Here is a 21,018-nt window from a genome sequence, read left to right as displayed (position 1 = left end):
AATAGGGGGCCAATGTAGACGTAGCCTTTGGGTACATCTACACTGCAACACTATTTCAGGATACCAGAGTACCCCAAGATAGCAATCTCGCGTCTTCACAGCAAGCCTGCTATTTCAGGCTCGCTATTTCGACTTCCCTGTACACCTCCTTCTACAAGGAGGAAGGGACATTTTGGAATAGTGCTTTATTTTGAAATTTGGCACTGTGTAGACAATGCCACATGACAAAATAAGCTTTTTTGAAATAGCATCGAAACAAGATGTGCAAATTGCATAGCTCAAATTGTGTATTTTATTTTCAGTTACAGTGCAGTGTAGACCAGTGTTCCCTTTAAGCTGCAGGGCTTCACAGGTGTGTTTAATTAGACCCGCCCAGTCAGCTCCATGTATGGAGCCCTGAGATTCTAATTGGGCAGGGCTGATTAATCACCTGTGAAGCTATGCTGCCACTCAGATTAGGAATACTGGTGTGTAGGTGCACCCTTTGTGGAACATGACACAGGAATATCAATTGCACTTTTCAGTTTGAAGCATTTTCACTTTCTGGTTCTAATGTGCTAGCTCAATGCTGAACTATTTACTCTGTTAAGGTGTAACTATTTTCATTTAAGTTTAAAAATCAAATTCCATGTAATATTAAGATTTGTAAAATTGTAAACAATTATAAAACTTAAAATATGGTGGCTAAACTCTCAGATAATGCCTCTTTGGAATATAAATATCTTCCAGTCTTATAAGACAAGACCTGTGTATTTCCATTATTAGGAAAAAAGTGTGCTTATAAAGAAGGAAATTATCATGTGGATGAATATAGAGCATCTTTAACACAGTAGGCAGTCTTTTAATGAGAGCCCTGGTAACACTTTTGTCTGCTTTTTGTTATATTAGTTTATTGTGTTTTTGCTCCTAATTATAGTAAATCCTATTACATTAATTTTCATTGTAGTATTAATCTGATTAAAAAGAGTGCAGTGTAACAGTCACACACATTGTAATGAGAGCTGCTTCCTTTCTGGCTACCCTCCTTCATAGGATTAAAACGATTTTTCATGTTTGTAATCAGTGTGCAAATACAAAATTAGGCATCTCAAACTGCCTACAACTAGCATTCTGAAGCATTTCAATACATTCATGTAACATCCAGCTAGCCTCCAGGGTCTGCAGGATCATGGATGTGGAAACACTTCCGTTAGGATTTAATCAAAGACATTAATGGAGCTAAATAAGGCCCTGAATCTGCCAACAGTTGAGCATGACCTATGAGGAGACTGAGGGATTTGTGTTCATTTAGTCTGCAGAAGCGAAGAGTGAGGAGGGATTTGATAGCAGCCTTCAACTTCCTGAAGGGAGGTTCCAAAGAGGATGGAGAGAGGCTGTTCTCAGTGGTGACGGATGGCAGAACAAGGAGCAATGGTCTCAAGTTACAGTGGGAGAGGCCTAGGTTGGATATTAGGAAAAACTATTTCACTAGGAGGGTGGTGAAGCACTGGAACGGGGTTACCTAGGGAGGTGGTGGAATCTCCATCCCTAGAGGTGTTTAAGTCTCGGCTTGACAAAGCCCTGGCTGGGTTGATTTAGTTGGGACTGGTCCTGCCTTGGGCAGGGGGCTGGACTTGATGCCTCCTGAGGTCTCTTCCAGCTCCATGATTCTATCATTCTGTGTATGTAATGTTACTTGTGTGAATGGTCTGACTCCAATATGAAGAGTCACAGGAGCAAAATTATGTATGAGCTTAGGTGTTGGCAGGTACAGGGTCTTAAGCACTAATACTGTACCCTCTGATTTTCACCTAATTATCTTGATGTGTGCCATGAATATGCACAAATACACTGAAATAACACAATTTAATAGGAAATATTGAAGAGCAGTCCTCCTGCACAGTCTTTCTTAAAATGTATCCCTAGTCTAGGAAAGGGACAGCTGCCTCATTAATTGTTTCTAATTTTCAAACAATCTACAGTGATGTTATAGCATTTGCCATCTGCTGTGTATTTTGCTAGTTAACAGGCTGTTCAATGAGTTCCCTTATTAAGATTAAACTGGTATAAGGGTCAGTATATATTATTTAACACCGAACATCATCTGGAGTAAGTGTCTCAGTTATTGATGAACAAACATCAAGAGATTCTCTGATGACTTCTTTCATTAGTGTCCTTGTTTTCACAGACCTTTCTCCTTATTTTGGCCCACAATATTCTATATTCTCTCTTCATAACTTTGGGTATGTCTACACTACAAAGTTAATTCGAACTAACGGATGTTAGTTCGAATTAACTTTGATAGGTGCTACATTAGCGCTCCGCTGGTTGGAACTTAATTCAAACTAACGGAGCGCTTAGTTCGAACTAGGTAAACCTCATTCCACGAGGACTAAGCCTAGTTCGAACTTACTAGTTCGAATTAAGGGCTGTGTAGACCCTTAATTCGAACTAGTGGGAGGTTAGCCCTTCCCAGGTTCCCCCTGGTGGCCTCTCTGGGCACAACCAGGAAAACTCCTTTCCTCTCTCCCAGCCCCGAGCCCTTAAAGGGGTAGACTCTGGCCAGACGGCACTTGAGACAGCCATCCCTGCCAGCGGTCTCTGCCCCTGACCCAGTGGCCCCACCATGAGCCAGGCAGCCACTGGCAGCGAGCCATGTCCTGCCCAGTCCCCCAGCACCCAGGGGCCAGCCAGGGGCTGTACATGGCGCGCGGCCTCCTGGACTAGTGCGGAGGTCATGGACCTCATTGAGGTTTGCGGGCAGGCCCCCAATCTCCATGATCTCCACACTAGGAGGAGGAACGTGGCCGTCTACGGCCGCATAGCGACTGCCATGGCCCGAAAGGGACACAGGCGCTCCCGGGAGCAGGTGCACATTAAAGTGAAGCAGCTGTGGCAGGGGTATGCCAGGGCCACCAGGGGCGGCGCTGCTGCAGGGGCTGACACCTGCCCCTACTTCCCCGCCCTCAACAGACTCTTGGGGGGCGGGGCGGTCTGTGCCAGCCCGGGGGACAGCGAGCCGGGACCGGAGAGCCCTGACCCGGGCACACCGGAGGGGCCACCGCAGGATGTCCCAGCGTCCAGGGAGACCGTACCGGGTAAGTAGTTCGAATTAAGTAGTTCTGGGGGGGGAGGCGGGAGGGAGACCAGAGACCACGCGCATGGGCCATGCCTCCCACGGATCACACAGACACCTGTCCACATGCTCGCACGTGCCATGCCACCCTTGGGCAGGTGGCTCCAGCTGCGTGACACCCAGTGGCCATGGCCCAATAGGCACATGCTTGTGCGAAGAGACCTGACATGCTCCCGACCCCGGGGCGGGACCCAGCAGGATGCTTTCCCTTCACATGTCCCCTCTACACGGAGGCAGGGGACATCTCCCCCTCCCCCCCGCCGCCCCGGCCACACTATACATGGCACAGGGACATGGGTGTGGTCTTGGGGCAGCTCCCAGTCCCGGGGAGAGCCAGACATCCTGACCATGGCCTCTGTACAAGCACAGTGGCTCTGACGGTGCAGGGCATGGTCACCCTCACGTTGCGGGGTGGGGGAGGGGGCTGGGCATCATCCTCTGCGTCCCCAGGGAGAACTGACCCCTTCTCTTCTTTCTCTACAGCTGCACCAGCTGCTCGTGCAGGGCGCACCCCCCCGCCCGGGACATGCTCCCGCACCCGCGGCCTGCTCCGGACCGCCAGCACGGAGCAGGAGTACTGGGACCAGCTCCTGGGGGCCTTGCGAGCCCTGCACCGCACACTGGAGGCCTGGATGCGGGCAGACCTGCAGCTCCGTTAGGAGCTGCTGGCTGAGGTCCGAGGGCTGAGCACAAACCTGCAGCTCCTGCTGCAGAGCATGGTGCCCCGTGCTGGTCCTGCGCCTGCTGCCCCCCCAACTGCTGTCCCTCCTCTCACTCCTGCCCCCCTCCCACCTCTTCCTCCTCAACCCCCAAACCCTCTTCCTCAATGTCCACACTTTCCACCTCAACCTCCGCACCCTCCACCCCAACCCCCGGGGACGCTGAGGCCCCCTCCCTCGCCGTGCTGGGAGGCGGTTGGCCTGGCGAGACCCCCACCCCTGATCCTTGAGTTTCCACACCCCCTCCTTTCCCTTGCTTCCCCCTTCCAGCTCCCTCCTCCCAGTTTTCCCCCTCCCCTCTCCCACCCTCTCTCTTCCCCTCTCCCACCTCCTTTTCCCAGTTTCCCCCAGTTTTGTTAAATAAAGAGTTTCTATTTTTGACCACACGTGTCCTTTATTTTGTACATCAGGAAGGGGGGCTAGGGAAGGGTAAGTGGAAGGAGGTGAGGGTGGAATGGGGTACGAGCCCCCGATGGGGAGGACTGGGCTGGCTCTGCAGGCTCCTCGGGGTGAAAGCTCTCCTGCAGCCCCCCAATTGCCTCCTCTCCCCGGATGGCAGCCTGCGGCAAGTGCAGCCGGACTGCTGGCCGAGGGCTGTGTTGTGCCCAGTGTGGGCACTCAGGGCACTCCAAGCCAGGACTGCTTTGCAAGCGGGGCACCTCTGAGAACTGTCTGTCCGGGGTGGGGGTCGGGTCCCTTTAAGCACAGCCCTCAGCTAGCCTGAGACAGCAGCTCCACGCTCTAAGTCCTCATCTGATGCCCTGCCGGCACTGCTTCCGGCCATCCTTAACCCCGGTTCAGGGTCCACTTAATGTGGACATGCTAGTTCGAATTAGCAAAACGCTAATTCGAACTAGTTTTTTAGTCTGGATGCGTTAGTTCGAATTAGCTTAGTTCAAATTAACTAATTCAAACTAAGTTAGTTCAAATTAACGTTGTAGTGTAGACGTACCCCCCCTTCTCTTTCTGTTCAGTGGCCTGTAGCAACCCTTTGTGCTCATGATCCTGTGTTCTGCCTCTAAATATTATGTGCTCAGAGGCTTCCTCCTCAAGCATATCAACTATATCAAAGCAAGGCAATAAGGTCCCAGACTTGACCCCAGAGTCAAGTACAGTGGCAGTTTTGACAGTTTGCATCTAAGGAATCTATCTAATTGGATCTTTGCGTATGGCCGTTGTGAGGAGTTCCTGATGACAGTGTGTTTCTTAAGCTCTTTTATGTGAAGTTATATTACTTACAGTTCTTTTTTGTAGCTTCTCACATTGGAATTGTATACACGGGATTTCTTCCCTCCAGTAGTTTTCTGCATGATTAAACTATATCAGAGAACACTAATAGAATTCATGCATATGCTTATTTTTTCTACATTAAGCTTATTTAATCCTATTATAGGGTCATGTTTGTCAGGCATAATATACTATGTAGATAATGTTGATTTTAAGTGCTTTTTCTTTTTAAATATTAAGGAAATCTAGGAGCATAGGTACAGTCCATATCTTAACTTCAGCAACAGCCTATATTTTATTGAAGAAGCATGAATGGTCTCCACACAGATCTAGCAAGGATGGTGTAATGACTTAAAACTCACGGGGGCGTTGCTGAATGGTGAAGATTTACATCTTTCAAAAGGCAGGGCAGGGGGATTGTAAGGGGATCTGATCCTTCTCGTGCCATTGACTCTAGCCCAGAGTCCAGTGCGGGCTATTAAAGATCTCCTAGGGATGCATTAGGCTGCCTTTCCTGAGCCACTTCCTACCATCACACTATTGTCCAAACAAAAGACAGAACTATGTAGCTCTTTAAAGGCTCACAAAGCTACACCAGACTAACACGGCTGCATCTCTATCACTACTGTTGTGCAACATTCACCATCTGTGATGGGGAGATGTGCGGGGAATCATGTCACTGCTTGGCACCTCCTTGTGGCTATGCATGGTGTGGGAGCTTCTTCTCTCTCAGGACAGCAGCTGCCTCCTCCTGTGCCTTGGCCCTCAGCCGTGTCAGTTCCAAATGTCTCCCTTGCTGGATTAGTTCATAAATAAAACAAGGGAAATTTGTCCATGAGTCTGAATTCATGAGTGGGAAATGCCTTTCCTCAGAGCGGGATCTTGAGGCAGCTGTATAGACAAATCCTGACTTCCCTCTGCTCTCTTCTCATACATGACAAGCTGCAGGGCTACTCTCTGACCTTGTGTGCCTCCTTGTCAGCTAATCTGATTCCTTTTAACTGTTCCTCCTGTCTGCATCTCTTGTAGGTGTGGCAGGGCTGGGCTGGCTGATCCCACAACAGCTCCTTAACCCTTTGGTGCTCAGTGTGGAGTTTGTCTACCCCATCGCAGATAGCGTTAAAACTTTCTTTCAAACAGCAGGCCATGTTCACAGCAATTGCTGCTTGGACGTTACTAATGAGGTAAATTCTAGCAAACCCCTCCTTGACAGCCCACAGTCAGAAATATGGCATGCACTTCCCTAAAGAGCAAGTTTAGAAACCAATAGATAAAAGATAGTTCTGCTTCTTCAGAGGCAACACAGAGAAAGCTTATTTCCTTTATGTAGATTTTAACTGAGAGAAGCCTCATTCTACTTTGAGAATTAAAACTAAAGGATTAAGTTATTTTAGAAAACTGTGTATAATTCCTATACAATGTATAGCAACTGGGGCATTTCCTTCACCATAGCCCTCTAGAAGCTACTGCCAACTGGACAGCCGTGTTATAGTGATACTTCAGAGGTAAAATGGCCAGTCATGTAATAATATGGTTATTTTGACTCAGGTCTGAGCACTGTCATGTGGACACCAGAGGCCTAGGTTTGAGCATGGGTTAGAAAAGTCTTAACATGAGCCTCAGGTTCCCTAACATGGATCTTCTAATTCAAGTCCCACTGCCCCTGACACTATAACTAACTGCAGTGTAGACATATCGTGGATCACAAATCCAAATGACAAAATAGCCTGTTTCATAGATTTCCCTCCCCAGAAGAGCTACATGAACACTATGTTTATATTTAAGTAAATGTTGAAATGTAATGGAATAACCCACTTTGAATCAGGAAGCTTTATGAGTCAACAGTGTGATGCTGTTGCAAAAAAAGCAAATATGATTCTAGGTTGTATCAACAGGTGTGTTGTAAGCAAAACTCGTGAAGTCATTCTGCTGCTCTACTCTGCACTAGTTAGGCCTCAGCTGGAGTACTGTGTCCAGTTCTGGGCGCCACATTTCAAGAAAGATGTGGAGAAATTGGAAAGGGTACAGAGAAGAGCGACAAGAATGATTAAAGGTTTAGAGAACATGACCTATGAAGCCAGGCTTCATGAACTGGGCTTCTTTAGTTTGGAAAAAAGAAGATTAAGGGGGACATGATAGCGGTTTTCAAATATCTAAAAGGGTGTCACAAGGAGGAAGGAGAAAATTTGTTCCTCTTGGTTACTGAGGACAGGACAAGGAGTAATGGGCTTAAAGTGCAACAGGGGAGGTTTAGATTGGACATTAGGAAAAAATTCCTAACTGTCAGGATGGTCAAATATTGGAATAAATTGCCAAGGGAGATGGTGGAATCTCCCTCTCTGGAGATATTTAAGAACAGGTTAGATAGACATCTGTCAGGGATGGTGCTTGGTCCTGCCTTGAGGGCGGGGGGCTGGACTCGATGACCTCTCGAGGTCCCTTCCAGTCCTATTATTCTATGATTCTATGATTCTATGAGAAGGGGACATTATTTTTAAGAAGGAAATTCAGGAAATTAGGAAATTCAGCTAATAGTGGAGCATAGTCATTTAATGACAAGTTTTAATGACAATGCTGTATCATGTTAGACTCTGGAATGTTAAAACATCACTTTAGCTACTGAAGTGTGTAATATGAATTGTTCATGTCATATTAAATGCTGCAGTAGTGTAGAAAATCCCCAATGTGTATTGTGAAAACTGTTGGCTAATGCTTGGCATAAAAGCCTTATGAAGAAAAAAAAGTATATACTAAGGATATGGGGCCTGTTGGCCAGAGGGTTGTGGATGATACTTCATGTCAAATTGATAAATGTGTGCTACTCAAAGTTTTTTCTTCTCAGTGAGTGCTGTGCCCTTTCCTTTGTTTAAGTTATATGCTCTGTAGCCTTGCTTGGACTTGGAAAATTGGGACCCTCAGCATAGTTCCAGTGATGGAAGCTGCAGTATGGACAGAATTTGGAAAATATTTTCCACGGCAAACCAATTTATGATTTTCAGGAGACTTGCATATGGTAGGTGTTTTCTATTTGCCAGTCCTCTTCAGAGAGAGCTACAGTAGGTTCTGGTCAGTATTCCACATGCTAATTATTTTTTTAAAGCTCCTTCTTTTAGAAAAGGCAGGCTTTGTGTTTATCACATCCCTGCAATTTCAGATTTGGGAGTCTTCAAGAGTCAGGGCAGCAGAGAGACATGTTTTGACTTAGAATGAAAAATCTGAAGTTATTTTTATATTTATTATTGTGCATTTATATCATAACAGTAAGGATGCTGTTATGCATTTGTGGGCCCATTGTGCTTGGTCTTTGTATAATACATAGGAAAACATAACCCGTCTCAAATTATTTACCTCCAACTAGGTTGATCTTTTTATTCCATCTCAACAAATAAAAAATAAAGGTGAAGTCATAACTTAAAAGGGCATTATAATGTATGTGAACACAAATACTAGAAATAGATCCATGTCTATCCTGCACTGGCTGATAAAGCGAGTTTAGAGTCTCAAATATTACTGTAAAAACGTCATTATTGGTCTCTTCGTTTATCATGGCAATAATTTCATATCGAGAAATTATATATATATAACTATATATTTCTAGTTGCCAGAGTTGTATATTCAATTTGGAATTTGAAAATGAAGCCAAAAATGCTTTATGTAGCTTCATCAGTAATAAGGATTGGCTAGCATTGGACAGATGTAAATGATTGTCTTAATGGAATTGTACAACTGTAATTAAGGGCAAAACAGAGTATGGTAAATGTAATTTAGCTAAAAAATTCTGTTGATGATAGGTCTGAATAAAATTCAGCTTCTGCTCTCTCATAGCCTTGTGTGGGCTCAGGGGTTAACATGAGTAAAAACATTAGAGTCATTTAAAGTCATTAAAGTAAACAGAGACCATTCTGCATGTACACAGGGAGTAGGTCAATTGAACAAGAAAGTGGCATTTTTCAGTCACTTTTCTGATCTTAACCACATCTTCTATTTCTCTTAAGGTTTATGGTGCCTAATTGAGTAGGTCTGATATTCTGTTCTTTAGATAGCAATCATACACATACACAATAGCAGGCCTGTATTCAGGAATTTCTGTGTGGGGGGGGGGTTGAGTCATGGGAGGCGCTGGTGGCTGCCCCACCCCTGCAACCCAGGCCCATCCCCATCCCAGTCCCCATCCCCACTCTTGGTGGCGGGTGGGGGAGACAAATCAGCCCCAGCCTTCTCCCAGCATCTAGCGCGTAGGGGAGGGAGGTTGGGGCACTGCGCCGCTTCTGCTTTCCTCCAGCCAGCCAGAGCATTGGGGAGGGATGCTGGGGCAATGTACTGCCCCAGCCTCATGCTTACTTGGAGGACCATGGGTGGGGAAGGGTTGATGCGATCACATCCTTCATACCCCCCCCGTGTACTGTACTGTGCTGTCAGCACAGCCACGATTCCCTGCATGGTAACCTGTCGGGAGGGAGGAAGTGGAGGGGACCCCAGTAGCATTCTCCCAGCAAGCAGCCTCTGCCACTCGCACACACCTCTCACAAACTCCATCCTCCTCTAGCGAGCAGGGATAGAAGTTCTCTCTCTGTGAGATGCCGCCAGTGCTGGACCCGGTGTGTGCAGGACATGGAAGGAAGCCGAGCTGCCCTGTCTCCTCCTGCCACCCGCAGGCTCCTGGCCTGGCCAGCACCTTCCCATGCTTGCTTGTCCCCAGGCTGTGGGTGTAGCAATGCTCCCCTGGGACATCCGTCCCCCTGCAGGAAAGTGCCTGTTGTCAAGACAACATATAGCCTTGCTCGAAGCAAATCGCTATTGTCTGAACCAAGAACTTCAGTGTCAGCTCAGCGATTAGGGCTAGGCTTCATATACAGGGTCTCCTGGGATGACTGCCCTTGTAACTTTTCTTCACAGCTGAGCCAGCTGTGAGTGTGATGTGTGCACCACCTCCCATGCCATCTTCCCGACTCCCGCCGGGATCTGCAGGAGGAAACATACTCAGGAAGATCTAATGAGGTAGCAGATGGCCTGCCTCGAGCCCCTCATCCAGGGGCTTGAAGAGGAGTGCCAGGAGCAGGCTACTGACCAGGAGCAGTGGAAGGCTCCCTGGAACCAGCTGGCACACCAGCAGGAGGCCATGTGCTCCTCCCTCACTGCATTGATGGAGCACATGGCCTTGTGCATGGAGCAGGCCACCAACCATCTCCCCTTGCCTTTCCCTCCTAGCTCCCCCCCAGGAGCCACCAGGGTCCCAGAACACGGGGCAGTGGGACCTCTAAGGCACACAAAGCCTCCCAAGCTACCCAGTCAGTCCAGGCCCCATCCCTGAGATCGCCTCCCCCTCCTGCATTCCAGATTCTTTCCCCCAGTTCCTCCCCTGTTTTATATCCCCCAAATAAACAGTCTTGGTTTTTTTTTAAAGGCTTTTTTATTTGCTCTGCAGGGGCAGGGGAGGTGGGAAGGGGTGGGGGTCCGGGAGGAAAAGCACAGAGAGGCAACGTAAGGGGTCCTGTGTGGACAGGCACAAGGGATAGTCTCACAGCTGACCTTGGCTGAAACTCTCCCTCAAGGCCTCCCTGATGAGCAAAGCCCCTTTATGTGCTTGTCAAATGGCTCTGGTGTCCAGCTGCTTGTATGCCCCGGCCATCCGTGCAGCCTCTGCCCCCAACCTGGCAGCAAAGTCTCCCCTTTGCTCTCACAGAGGTAGTGGGCACACAGCAGGCCACCACCACAAAGGGGATGTTATGCTTTCTGAGTTCCAGACGGGTGAGGAGACTCCAGAACCTCCCCTTTAAATGGCTAAACACACACTCCACAACTATGCAGCACCTCCTCAGCCTGGCAGAGTCATCTTGGTGGGTCCCAGGCTGCCTGTGTAGGGCTTCATAAGTCAGGGGAGCAAGGGGAAGGCTGCGTTGCCCAGGATGCTGTTGCCTGAGGGCAGGGGCAAGCCATTTGCAGTGCTCCAGGAAGGTGGCCTTCCACATGTGTGGAGTTCTGGAGCCACTGCTTGTCATCCCATTGCTGCAGGATGATGCAGTCCCATGAGACTGAACTGGTCTCCCTCCATCAGAAGCATCATTCAATGGTGTCCAGGGGATTGAGGATCATTTGCAGCAATAGGAGTGCCAGGACCTGGGTGATGAGGGCCTCTGGTCCGGACTGGTAGTCATCCTGCTGGAGCAGCAAGTGGGCAGTCTGGATGAACTGCACCATGCGGTGCAGCACAAGGCCCGTGAGCCTAGCACTGCTTTGCAGCAGCTCTGACTCCATGTTGGAAGTGCTGTGGTGTCCACCAGGGCAACCAGAGGACACGGCATCCGTTTTGTGTCCTGTGGAGGAGTGGCGTGTGAGATGCAGCCATGGAGAGGAGGTCCTGATAGCATCTACCACAGCTTGCCTGACCAAGCAGCCACACATGCCTTCCCAGGAGTGCTTCCAGGGGCTCTAAGTCCAAGGCGGGCTCCAATCAGTGTCAATGCGCTATTTCGAAATCATTCTGAGTAATTTCGATGCTCCCTGTAGTGGGGACGCACTATTTCGATTTTGTTGTTTTGGGAGTTATTATTTCTATGTTACTTATTTCAAAATTATTTCCTAGTGTAGACATGCCTCTTGTGAGCCTGGGATACTATTTCCCAGTATTCACAGCCAAGCTCATTGGTGGCATCTTTTGTGCCAAAGCCCAAACTACTTTGTCTCCTTTTTGCTAGTATTTTGTTTAAAGACTTTTCTATGTGTGGACATGAAAGATTCCTCAACATATTTTACTCTAATATCTGTAGCCAAAAATAATCTCAATGCTATCGGTCAGTTCGTCAGCTACATGCTGGCCTCTGCCCCAGAGATGTTTGACCTCAGTGGTTCTATAAAGTACATAGATAGCATTATACGATGTTACCCTATTATCTCTCTACGCTGTCTTTAGAATGAAAGCCTTTTAGGTCAGGAACTTGTTTTATAGTCACCTATGGTGTGCCATGAACATCTATCACACTATGTAAATATTAAGGAACTTTGGGGAGAAAGGCCCAAAATAAGTTTAAGAAATCATTAGGGGGCTGTGCCTCCTGCTCTCTACACTTACCAATCTCCCCATCTATCCACTGCAGCTGGATTGTGGCCTATCCTCTTACTGTGCTGCAGCAGGAAGGGGGCTGCTACCAGCCCTTCCTGTGACCAGATGGGGACTGGACTGCAGGGTCTGCCCCAAGATCAGGGCTGGGGACAGGAGCAATGGCCAGATGGGGGCTGGGCTCCGACTGGGCAGTGTCTGGCCTGGGGGAGGAGGCAGGAGCAGTCGGGGGTAGAGTGTCTGGCCAGGGGAAGGAGGTGAGACAGCTGGCCGGGGGTACATGAGGCACTGGGATTGCAGGGGCTGGGCATGAGGGGGCACTTACTTTTTTTCATGCCACCAAGCACCAGGGGCTTTCCCTGCTGCTCCAATGGGGAAGCTGCCTCTGGCTCCACTTCTACTTCCAGGTCTGGGGCCCTGATTCTGTGTGAACCATTGCCTGCCTTGGGCGGCTTCCTGCCTGGCGCTCCAGCCTCGTGCTGCCCTCTCCCCCACCCCCAGGATTATAGCGCTAGCACTGGCTTCCTGTAGGGCAGGAGAGGAAGAGAAAGATCCAAGACTCTGCATTGGATCTGGCATGTGGGGAAGCGCGTGTGCTGCTGGCTCTGTAATCTTGTGAGGGGGGCACATGAGGCAGGAGTGCCAGGTAGGCAGTGGCCCAGATCCGGAAGTAGAAGTGAGGCCAGAGGTGGCTACTGCCACCACCCCCTAACTCTCCTATAGGGAAGCCAGGGGCCAGTGGGGAGCCCAGGGCATCCCTGAGGAGGGGCTGAAGGGAACCCAGACTCTAACTGCAGAGTCTGGGGGAGCAGGGTGCAGTAGAAGGGCCGATAGCAGCCCCCCTCGTGCTGCAGCACATGATTACATCACTCTGTCGTCCCACAGGAAAATTATTTTACATAGAGAGAGATTATTAGTGTAATGTTTTGAGTGTAAGATTCAATACATGATTGGTTTTAGCTATTTTTGTTAAGGTGCCCAGAGAGTGGATGTCTAGGAATGAATATATCACATTTATAGGTCTGATTTAATGGCCATAAGTCTTTCAAATCTGCAGTCATTTCTATCATTTCTCTGGATGTGAGAGCATCAGGAATGATATTTTGTTATTTCTGCTGTTGATTCATTAGGCTTTGCATAGGATTCCACATCTCTGTGGTGCAGAGGTGAATGTAGGGCAGGTGATCTTAATAATCCTCTTTCTTGTCCATTTCTTTCTCTCTGTTCAGAAGATAGTTTTGATTTAAGGTTCTACTTCTGGGAAGCTCCCCAGCTCCTATGCCCAGGGCACAGTGGGCATTGCCTCTGAGCAGTAGCCAGTTTGCATTTGATGTGGTGCTTGGCTCCACAGCCTGATTATAGCTAAATCACAAGTGATGGGGGTAGGGATTACAATAATATGGGACTATTCTAGACGCTAATAAGATTAGAGAGGCGGGGACAGAAACCTAGAGGGCAGAGGGCAGCGCCAGGCTCGGAGCATGGCAGCAGCAAAGCGGCACTGGGTAACTGAGCTGTCCGTAGGATATGGCATAACACTGCTCTGGAAGGAGGGAGGAGACAGACCCCAGTTACTAGCAGTGGGTGGGGAGAGGAAGAGCCCAGAGGCCCAGTGATGGAGGATGGGAAAGTGACACCCTCTTGGAAACCCTGTGAGGGGCAGGGTGTAGAGCTGAGAGAAAGGCCCCAAATGCCCAGCGATGTGGGGAGGGAGGACCTGAGAGGTCTAAAGATGGGGGGCCAGAGAGAGGTGCCTAGAGAAATGGGGGGGGCATAGAGAGTCACCCAAGTGCCTAGAGGGATGGGGGCATCACAGAGATGAGGGGTCAGAGACTCGCAGGTGCCCAGAGAGATGGGGGGTCAGAGACTCGCAGGTGCCCAGAGAGATGGGGGGGGTTGGAGGCCCCAGGGTGCCCAGCGAGATGGGGGGTCGGAGGCCCCAGGGTGCGAGGGGAGGGGGTCAGGGTGGCCCCAGGGTGCCCAGCGGGAGGGGGGGTTGGAGGCCCCAGGGTGCGAGGGGAGGAGGTCAGGGTGGCCCCAGGGTGCCCCGCGGGAGGGGGTCGGAGGCCCCAGGGTGCGAGGGGAGGGGGTCGGAGGCCCCAGGGTGCCCCGCGGGAGGGGGTCGGTGGCCCCAGGGTGCGAGGGGAGGGGGTCGGAGGCCCCAGGGTGCCCCGCGGGAGGGGGTCGGAGGCCCCAGGGTGCGAGGGGAGGGGGTCAGGGTGGCCCCAGGGTGCCCCGCGGGAGGGGGGGTCGGAGGCCCCAGGGTGCGAGGGGAGGGGGGGTCGGAGGCCCCAGGGTGCGAGGGGAGGCGGCCGGGCGAGACGGCCAGGTGAGCGGGCAGGGCGTGACCCCCGGCGGGGGGGGCAGCGCGGGGAGGCGCGGCAGAGCAGAGGGAGCTGGGGAGCGCGGCGGGCGGCGGGCGGAGGCGGGAAGAGGCAGCGCGGCGGGCGGCGGCGCAGGGCGGCAGATGCCGGGGAGAGCGCTTTGCTGGTTGCATGCAGCGGCTGGAGAGGCTCTGCCGGCGGCGGGCCCGCGGGGGGGCGGCGCGATGAAGTACCAGAAATACCTGACGGTGCTGCAGATGGCCATAGGGGTGACCGCCTCCAACCGGGGCAGCCTGATGCCCCTGAAGAGGAAGCTGTGGTGAGTGGGGCCGGGCGGAGGGGAAGGGCTCGTGCCGGACCGGGCGCGCGGCGCTGCCCACATTGGGGGTCCGTGGGGACAAACCGACACGTACTGCAGGGCCCGGAATGTGTCACGGGAAGCCCCGGGCGCAGGTCGCGGCGAATCGTGCGCCGAGCGGGTTCGGGCAGATCAGCCCCTGTGCTCAGCCTCGTGCTGGGGGAGCTGCCCGCTCGCCCGCTGCAGCCTCCTCTCAGGAAAACGCCTTGGCTTAAGGAGCTCCCAGCCGCCAGCCTCTCCCTGGGCCAGCAGTGTGATTCGCACTCTCAGAAGTGTTTTCAGAAAGAAACAACAAACATTTGTCAAAATAATGGCAGCTCCTTCGGAAAGGTGCAGGGGTAATTACAAGGAAGGTCTATTATAGCTACAACAACACCGCATATCATAGGCATGGCAGTCTGATCCTATATTCCCAATGATTGTTTGATATTTGCTTCTTTGATCCGTAGTAGGAATAAAGCTTCACTTCCAAATGTCAGCCCTTTATTTTTCTTGGCAAGTGTGAATCTCAAAAAGGGACATGCAGTATCTAAATATAATATTATACTTTTAATTTTAAAATATACTTATTTTTCTTTTGACACATTTCCAGTGGTTTTTGGGCTTACTGATTGGTGAACTAGAATTGTTTTCTAGGTGAACTGACAGTATGTTAAGAAAAAAATAGAGCACTGTAAAACTGCAATGTGGGTGAGTAGGACACCAGGAAGCATAAAGCATTGCAATACCCAGTTACTCTTTGTCTTGTAAAGGACCACTGTTAGCATGATTGAAGCAGCAGGATGCATATCATCAGAAAAAATAATGTTAAGAAGAAAATCTACCTAACTGAAAAGCCAAATTTTCTAAGAAAAAAATACCTTGGATCTTGAATTAAATTTGTACCTTAAGAAAAAAATCTTTGTAAGATTTAAGTTGAGATGTGAGCAGCAATGTTCTTATGGTTTCCTATCATCATGGCCCTGGGTCACGGTGAAAGTGTAAAATGTCTGAGAAGGAAGTGCTAAGACATACTGTTTAACAATAAAGTAGCTTCAAAATGAATTGTTTTCATGAACAGCCTCTCATGACAGCAATACATATACTATAGTGACTATGGATCTTGGCATTATTTTATTTTGTCCTTTATTCTCACACGATCATCCAGAACAGACAATGTCAAGGAATGAGGTAAAACTGGGAAGCATAGTAACATTTCTATAGGCCAACTTCATTAAACTAACATTTTACGTGGTTCAAGTTTTCTTTAACAACTGTTTTCCAAAGCACACATTGATATATTTTTTCATAGTTTATCATTTTACTTCATACTGCAGAAAGTGTAAAATTTAAAAAACTAATTTAGCTTTCTGGCATTTTAAAAAGTCGCAGAGTATATAAATTATGCTTTCACATATAAAACTAATAATATTTCTAGCATAAACTTATTATAATGTTTACAGAAAATAAAATTATTTTAGTAACTTAATTTGGCAAAAACATATTCTTGTTAAGTGTAACATACAAAATCAGATATTTTCCTTAAAAAAATATACTTACACATGGTTATCTTTTACACTATATATAGTGGCTTGGGTTTGATTGTCAGAAAGATAAAGTGCAACTACCTATACTCTTCTCTTGTCAATGCTATTCCTTTTTACTTTGCTGACAGTACATATAGTATACAGTATTGTATACTTCCATTTTCTTCAGTGAGAATAAAATCAACCCATATTTCCTAGTTTTATGGAGAAATTTCCCTACTTTCAGAGAGACAAGCAAGACACTATAGTAGGTCCTGAATGAAGAACAAATGTTTGTTGAAGGAAAAGTATGCTGTTCATCAATGTCATATTTGTGTGAGGAGTTGAGTTGTTGATGGTCTGGGTCAAAGGATCATGATTTTTTTTCTATGTAAGAATTCATGCCAGTTACTTAAATCTTTATATTCTACATCTTTTGATTATTTCTTCAAATTCTTATCTCCCCATCAGCATGCGACATAGTAATGTAGGTTTCAACTTTGCACTAGGATCCTGAGTGAGTTCCATATGAGACTGTCTGTGTGGCTATGTGTCGGGGTTGAAATAGTAATTTACACTACATTTAAAAGTGTTCCTAAGGGATATATTTGTACTTAAGATTGTATTGTCATTTTTTTCAAATCATATGTTATATAAAGCTTAATTTTTGTGAAATAAATATATTAATTTTATTATGTAAATCAATGCAATATATTGCAAAAAGTACATTCCATTACCATATATCAATAGTCTCTAGCCTGGTGTACAAAAAGAGAATGTATAAATCGCCTTTAATATGATCAAAAGGTAGCATAGTCTTCGTTTATCAAAGTAAGAATTTCAGTATTCTTTTTTGCCCAGTCAGGTTCAAAAGTTGTTTTATATATATGTTAGTACATACTGTAAGAGCAAGCAAAATGAATCATTTTATAAAAAAGATTTAAAATATTTATCTTTAGTTGGTGGAGATAATCCACCTGAATCCTACTGAATGAAAATGAAAAAGGTAGCAGCAATTGTTTATTCCTTTATCGAGCATCTGCCACTCTAATTTCCTCCCACTCCCCCCCTCATAAAAAATTATAAGTCCTATAGCTGTGCTTTTTGTGTTTCACAGAACAAGATCAAAACAAAAAAAGATGGATGTTGGCTCTCTAATGGGATGGGTAATCAGCTATAGAAGCTTTGATTCCCTAGGTTGTCAGTTCAAACCCAATCTATGTTACCATTGTCTGTCAGCTTTTTCCATCTGATACCTATTCTATAGGCTATATATTAAGTGAGTCGGATGGTCTCAGTCTTATTCCCATGTTGCAAAACTACCATCATAATTGGCAGTAATTAGCAGAGAGGCTAAAAATTTACTAATCTCTTTCCTAAGAGAGGTCCCTCTGTGTAGGTCAGGTCTGAGGCAGTGTGGGAAGTTTGCAGTACTGTGTTTCACCTGGTTCGTGAATAGAAGCCTTTACTTCTCAAGTTGTCAGCTGGCACATTTTATGAGCATGATATACACTTTCTATAAAATAAACTATTATTTGCTACAGCACACTTAAATTATGGTTGCAAATGTGAACTTTTAAGAACTTCCCAGCAGAACTACTGTTTTCAAATTTGCAGTAGGATTGTAGATTTGAAGAATTGTGAATCCTTTATATTGACATTGAACCGTGGCTATAGCAGCTGTTAAAAAACAGAAGTAAGAATTTGAGATGTGGTAATCACACCCAGAAAATTGTCAGTCTATTTAACCTTGGTAAGACAATCCAGGATTTTTACTGTCAATGTCAGCAGATAGTTGGGTGTTTTTTAAGATAGAGTACAGTATGAATTAACCCAGCTGCAAAATTACTTAAGGAAAATAAACTATTGACATGTAAAAATCTTAAAACAATAGGCCAAAGTAAATATTTACTGAAATCTAAATACCTGCAAGTAAAATGTTTTGTAAAAGAGCTAAGTCATGCAATTAATACATGTAATTTCCTACCAAACTGGGAGTAAGGTTTTAATGTCTAGACCAGTGTTTCCCAACCAGGGTTCCGTGGAACCCTGGGGTTCCACAGACCATTGTCAGAGGTTCCGCGAGAAATCGTGGAATAAATAAATAATTTTTTTCCTTACAATGTAAGCTGACATTATATATAACAGCTCTTTACAAATAAATTTTCTTGACAATAATTTAGCAGTAATTGAATTGCGCTCCCCACTGTCAACTTTTTCTGGCCAAGCAAACGTTTTCAAAGGGGTTCCCCGGGATATGAAAAATTATTTTAGGGCTTCTTCCATAGGAAAAAGGTTGGGAATCACTGGTCTAAACTTTAAAAGACTTTCAATGGAGAAACAAGTTTTATAAGAAATATACGTGAAATCAGGACAAGATTTTAGTGAGAGAAATAAATCACAGTCTGTGAGAATTCTAAAAGCGGTGGAACTTCTGTTGACTTCAATGGTGCAGAAATGAACCCTTTGTGAGAAGGTTCAGAAAACAAGATATAAGATTCTGTCGATAGTATTGAGATTATTATGGCAATCATAAAGGCCTGGTCTACACTATGACCTTACTCTGAAATTAGCCCCCCAAGGTTGATTTTCTAAGTGATGCGTCCACACTATCAAGCTTGTTATTCCGGAGTAAGGGGCCATGGAATTCAACTTTTGTAGTCTTGCTTTTCACGAGGAATAATGCTATTCCTGAACTTGTAAGTCCAAAATAATGTAAGTACAGACACTCTGTTGCCACTAATTCAAACTAATTAGGCCTCCCACAGTTCCCCAAAGTGCTTCCCGGGGCTCTGTGTCTGAAGCAGGCTCTGTTAATGTGGACACGCTACCTCAGACTACATTAGATTCTTCCCCATAGTGAGGACACACAACTTCGAATTTGTAAAATTGGGTGGCCAGAAGTTAAACTTAGTAAATTCAAAAGAATCACCTAGTGTAGAAATAGCCTGAGAGAGAGATGAATAGTGTAAATATGAGACTCTTGTACATGTTTGGGGATTGTCTAAGGTAGCCCACAGTTTATAGAAAATATGTAATGTATCAGACTCAAGAAATTGCAGATACACAGTTTCTAATAGATCATTTCCTCCCGGATGTGTCTAGACTGGCAAGTTTTCCCGCAAAATCATCTACTTTTGCGGAAAAACTTGCCAGCTGTCTACACTGGCCGCTTGAATGTCCGCAAAAGCACTGACGATCTCATGTAAGATTGTCAGTGCTTTTGTGGGAAAAACTATGCTGCTCCCGTTCGGGCAAAAGTCTTTTTCCGAAAGACTTTTGTGCAAAAGGGCCAGTGTAGACAGCAGAGATTTCTTTTCCGCAAAAAAGCCCCGATCGCGAAAATGGTGATCGGGGCTTTTTTTTGCGGAAAACCGTGTCTAGATTGGCCAAGGATGCTTTTCCGCAAAAAGTGCTTTTGCGGAAAAGCATCCTGCCAATCTAGACGTGCTTTTCCGAAAATGCTTTTAACGGAAAACTTTTCCGTTAAAAGCATTTTCGGAAAATCATGCCAGTGTAGACGTAGCCCTCCTCTGTTTGGGGCTATTATTAACAAGTTATTTGAAAAACCGATTTAATTATTAATTTAGAGCTTGATAATGCACAGAGCAGAACATTCTGGTCCCAATCCAGCATAACACTTAAGCACCACTTGCTTAACTTCAAGCACTGTAGTATGATTTGAAGTCAATGGGGAGCTATCCACATGTTTAAAATGAAGAACATGCATAAGTGCTTTGCTGTATTACAACATTTAACATCTTTCAGGGCAAGATGAAATCTTTATTAAAGGATGCATGTGGTGTTATGGCAAATGTGTGCGGAAGTTTGCACAGAAGCAGCTGTCTGCACAATGCCTGGCTCTAATAAATGTTATTAGTCTTTAATTCATGAAAATCAGATTGGCCCTATCAAGTCACCATTTAAAAACATGTACTAATGTGGAATGTCTTTCAAGTCTTCTCAGTGTGATCAATGAATGTTAGCCTTTCCTGTCTTTTGTTGACATCACTAGTTACACTGATCATGTTCGTCTAAGTCCTACTAACATCATCACTTTTTTTTTTAGCATTGGAGATGCTTGGCTTCCAATGTCAAACTACTAAAGTTTCAAGTACCGATACTATAGTCAGAAAACAGATACAAGTCCTATCAACTTAAAGATTTTGAATTTTTAATTTTTTTTCTGTTCCGGCGTTGCTTATTGTGAAAATATTCTGTTACTCTGTAACCTTCAGCTGATCAGTAAATGTAGTGACTTTAAATCCCACTTTTCAGAGGAATAGCAATAGAAATATACACAAAATGGGAAAATATAAATGTCTTTATTCCACACTGTTCTGTGTGAACGGTAGCCACCAGGAAGAGAAATAACAGTGAAGTTGTTCAACGTCTCGCAGAGCAAGGTCAAAGCTTTATTGAAGGATGCATGTGGTGTTATGGCATATATAGGAGGAAGTTTGCACAGCAGCAGCCGCCTACATAATGCCTGACTAATAAATGTTATTAGTCTTTACTGAAGGATTCATGTGGTGTTATGGCAAATGTGTGATGGAGTTCGCAACAACAGTAGTCAGCAGTTTTATTTATAAGATTAAATTTGTACTTGAATACAGGTATTGTACTGAAATTCTGTAATTACTCCAGTCACGCACATTGCAGAACATTCCCACTAGAAAGTAAGCTTGAGTGGGCCATTCAAAGTCTGTAACA

General features: G+C 46.3%; 1 protein-coding gene across 6 annotated transcripts in view; it reads left to right on the top strand.

The window, feature by feature from the left end:
* The first annotated feature begins 14,616 nt into the window (after positions 1-14,616).
* TJP1 (tight junction protein 1) overlaps positions 14,617-21,018 on the top strand; it is a 299,612-nt gene continuing 293,210 nt past the window's right edge. For 4 of the 6 annotated variants that reach the window (XM_075897726.1, XM_075897725.1, XM_075897724.1 and 1 more), the window contains exon 1: positions 14,618-14,761. In XM_075897726.1, coding sequence (XP_075753841.1) covers positions 14,667-14,761 — 95 coding nt within the window. In that variant the 5' untranslated portion in view covers positions 14,618-14,666. Of the gene's footprint in view, positions 14,762-21,018 lie in introns of all 6 variants that reach the window. The other 2 variants (XM_075897730.1, XM_075897727.1) reach the window with 1 other exon arrangement.

Source organism: Pelodiscus sinensis, chromosome 14 (assembly GCF_049634645.1).
Source record: "Pelodiscus sinensis isolate JC-2024 chromosome 14, ASM4963464v1, whole genome shotgun sequence".
Lineage (NCBI taxonomy): Eukaryota > Metazoa > Chordata > Testudines > Trionychidae > Pelodiscus > Pelodiscus sinensis.
This window is presented reverse-complemented; position numbering and strand designations above follow the sequence as displayed.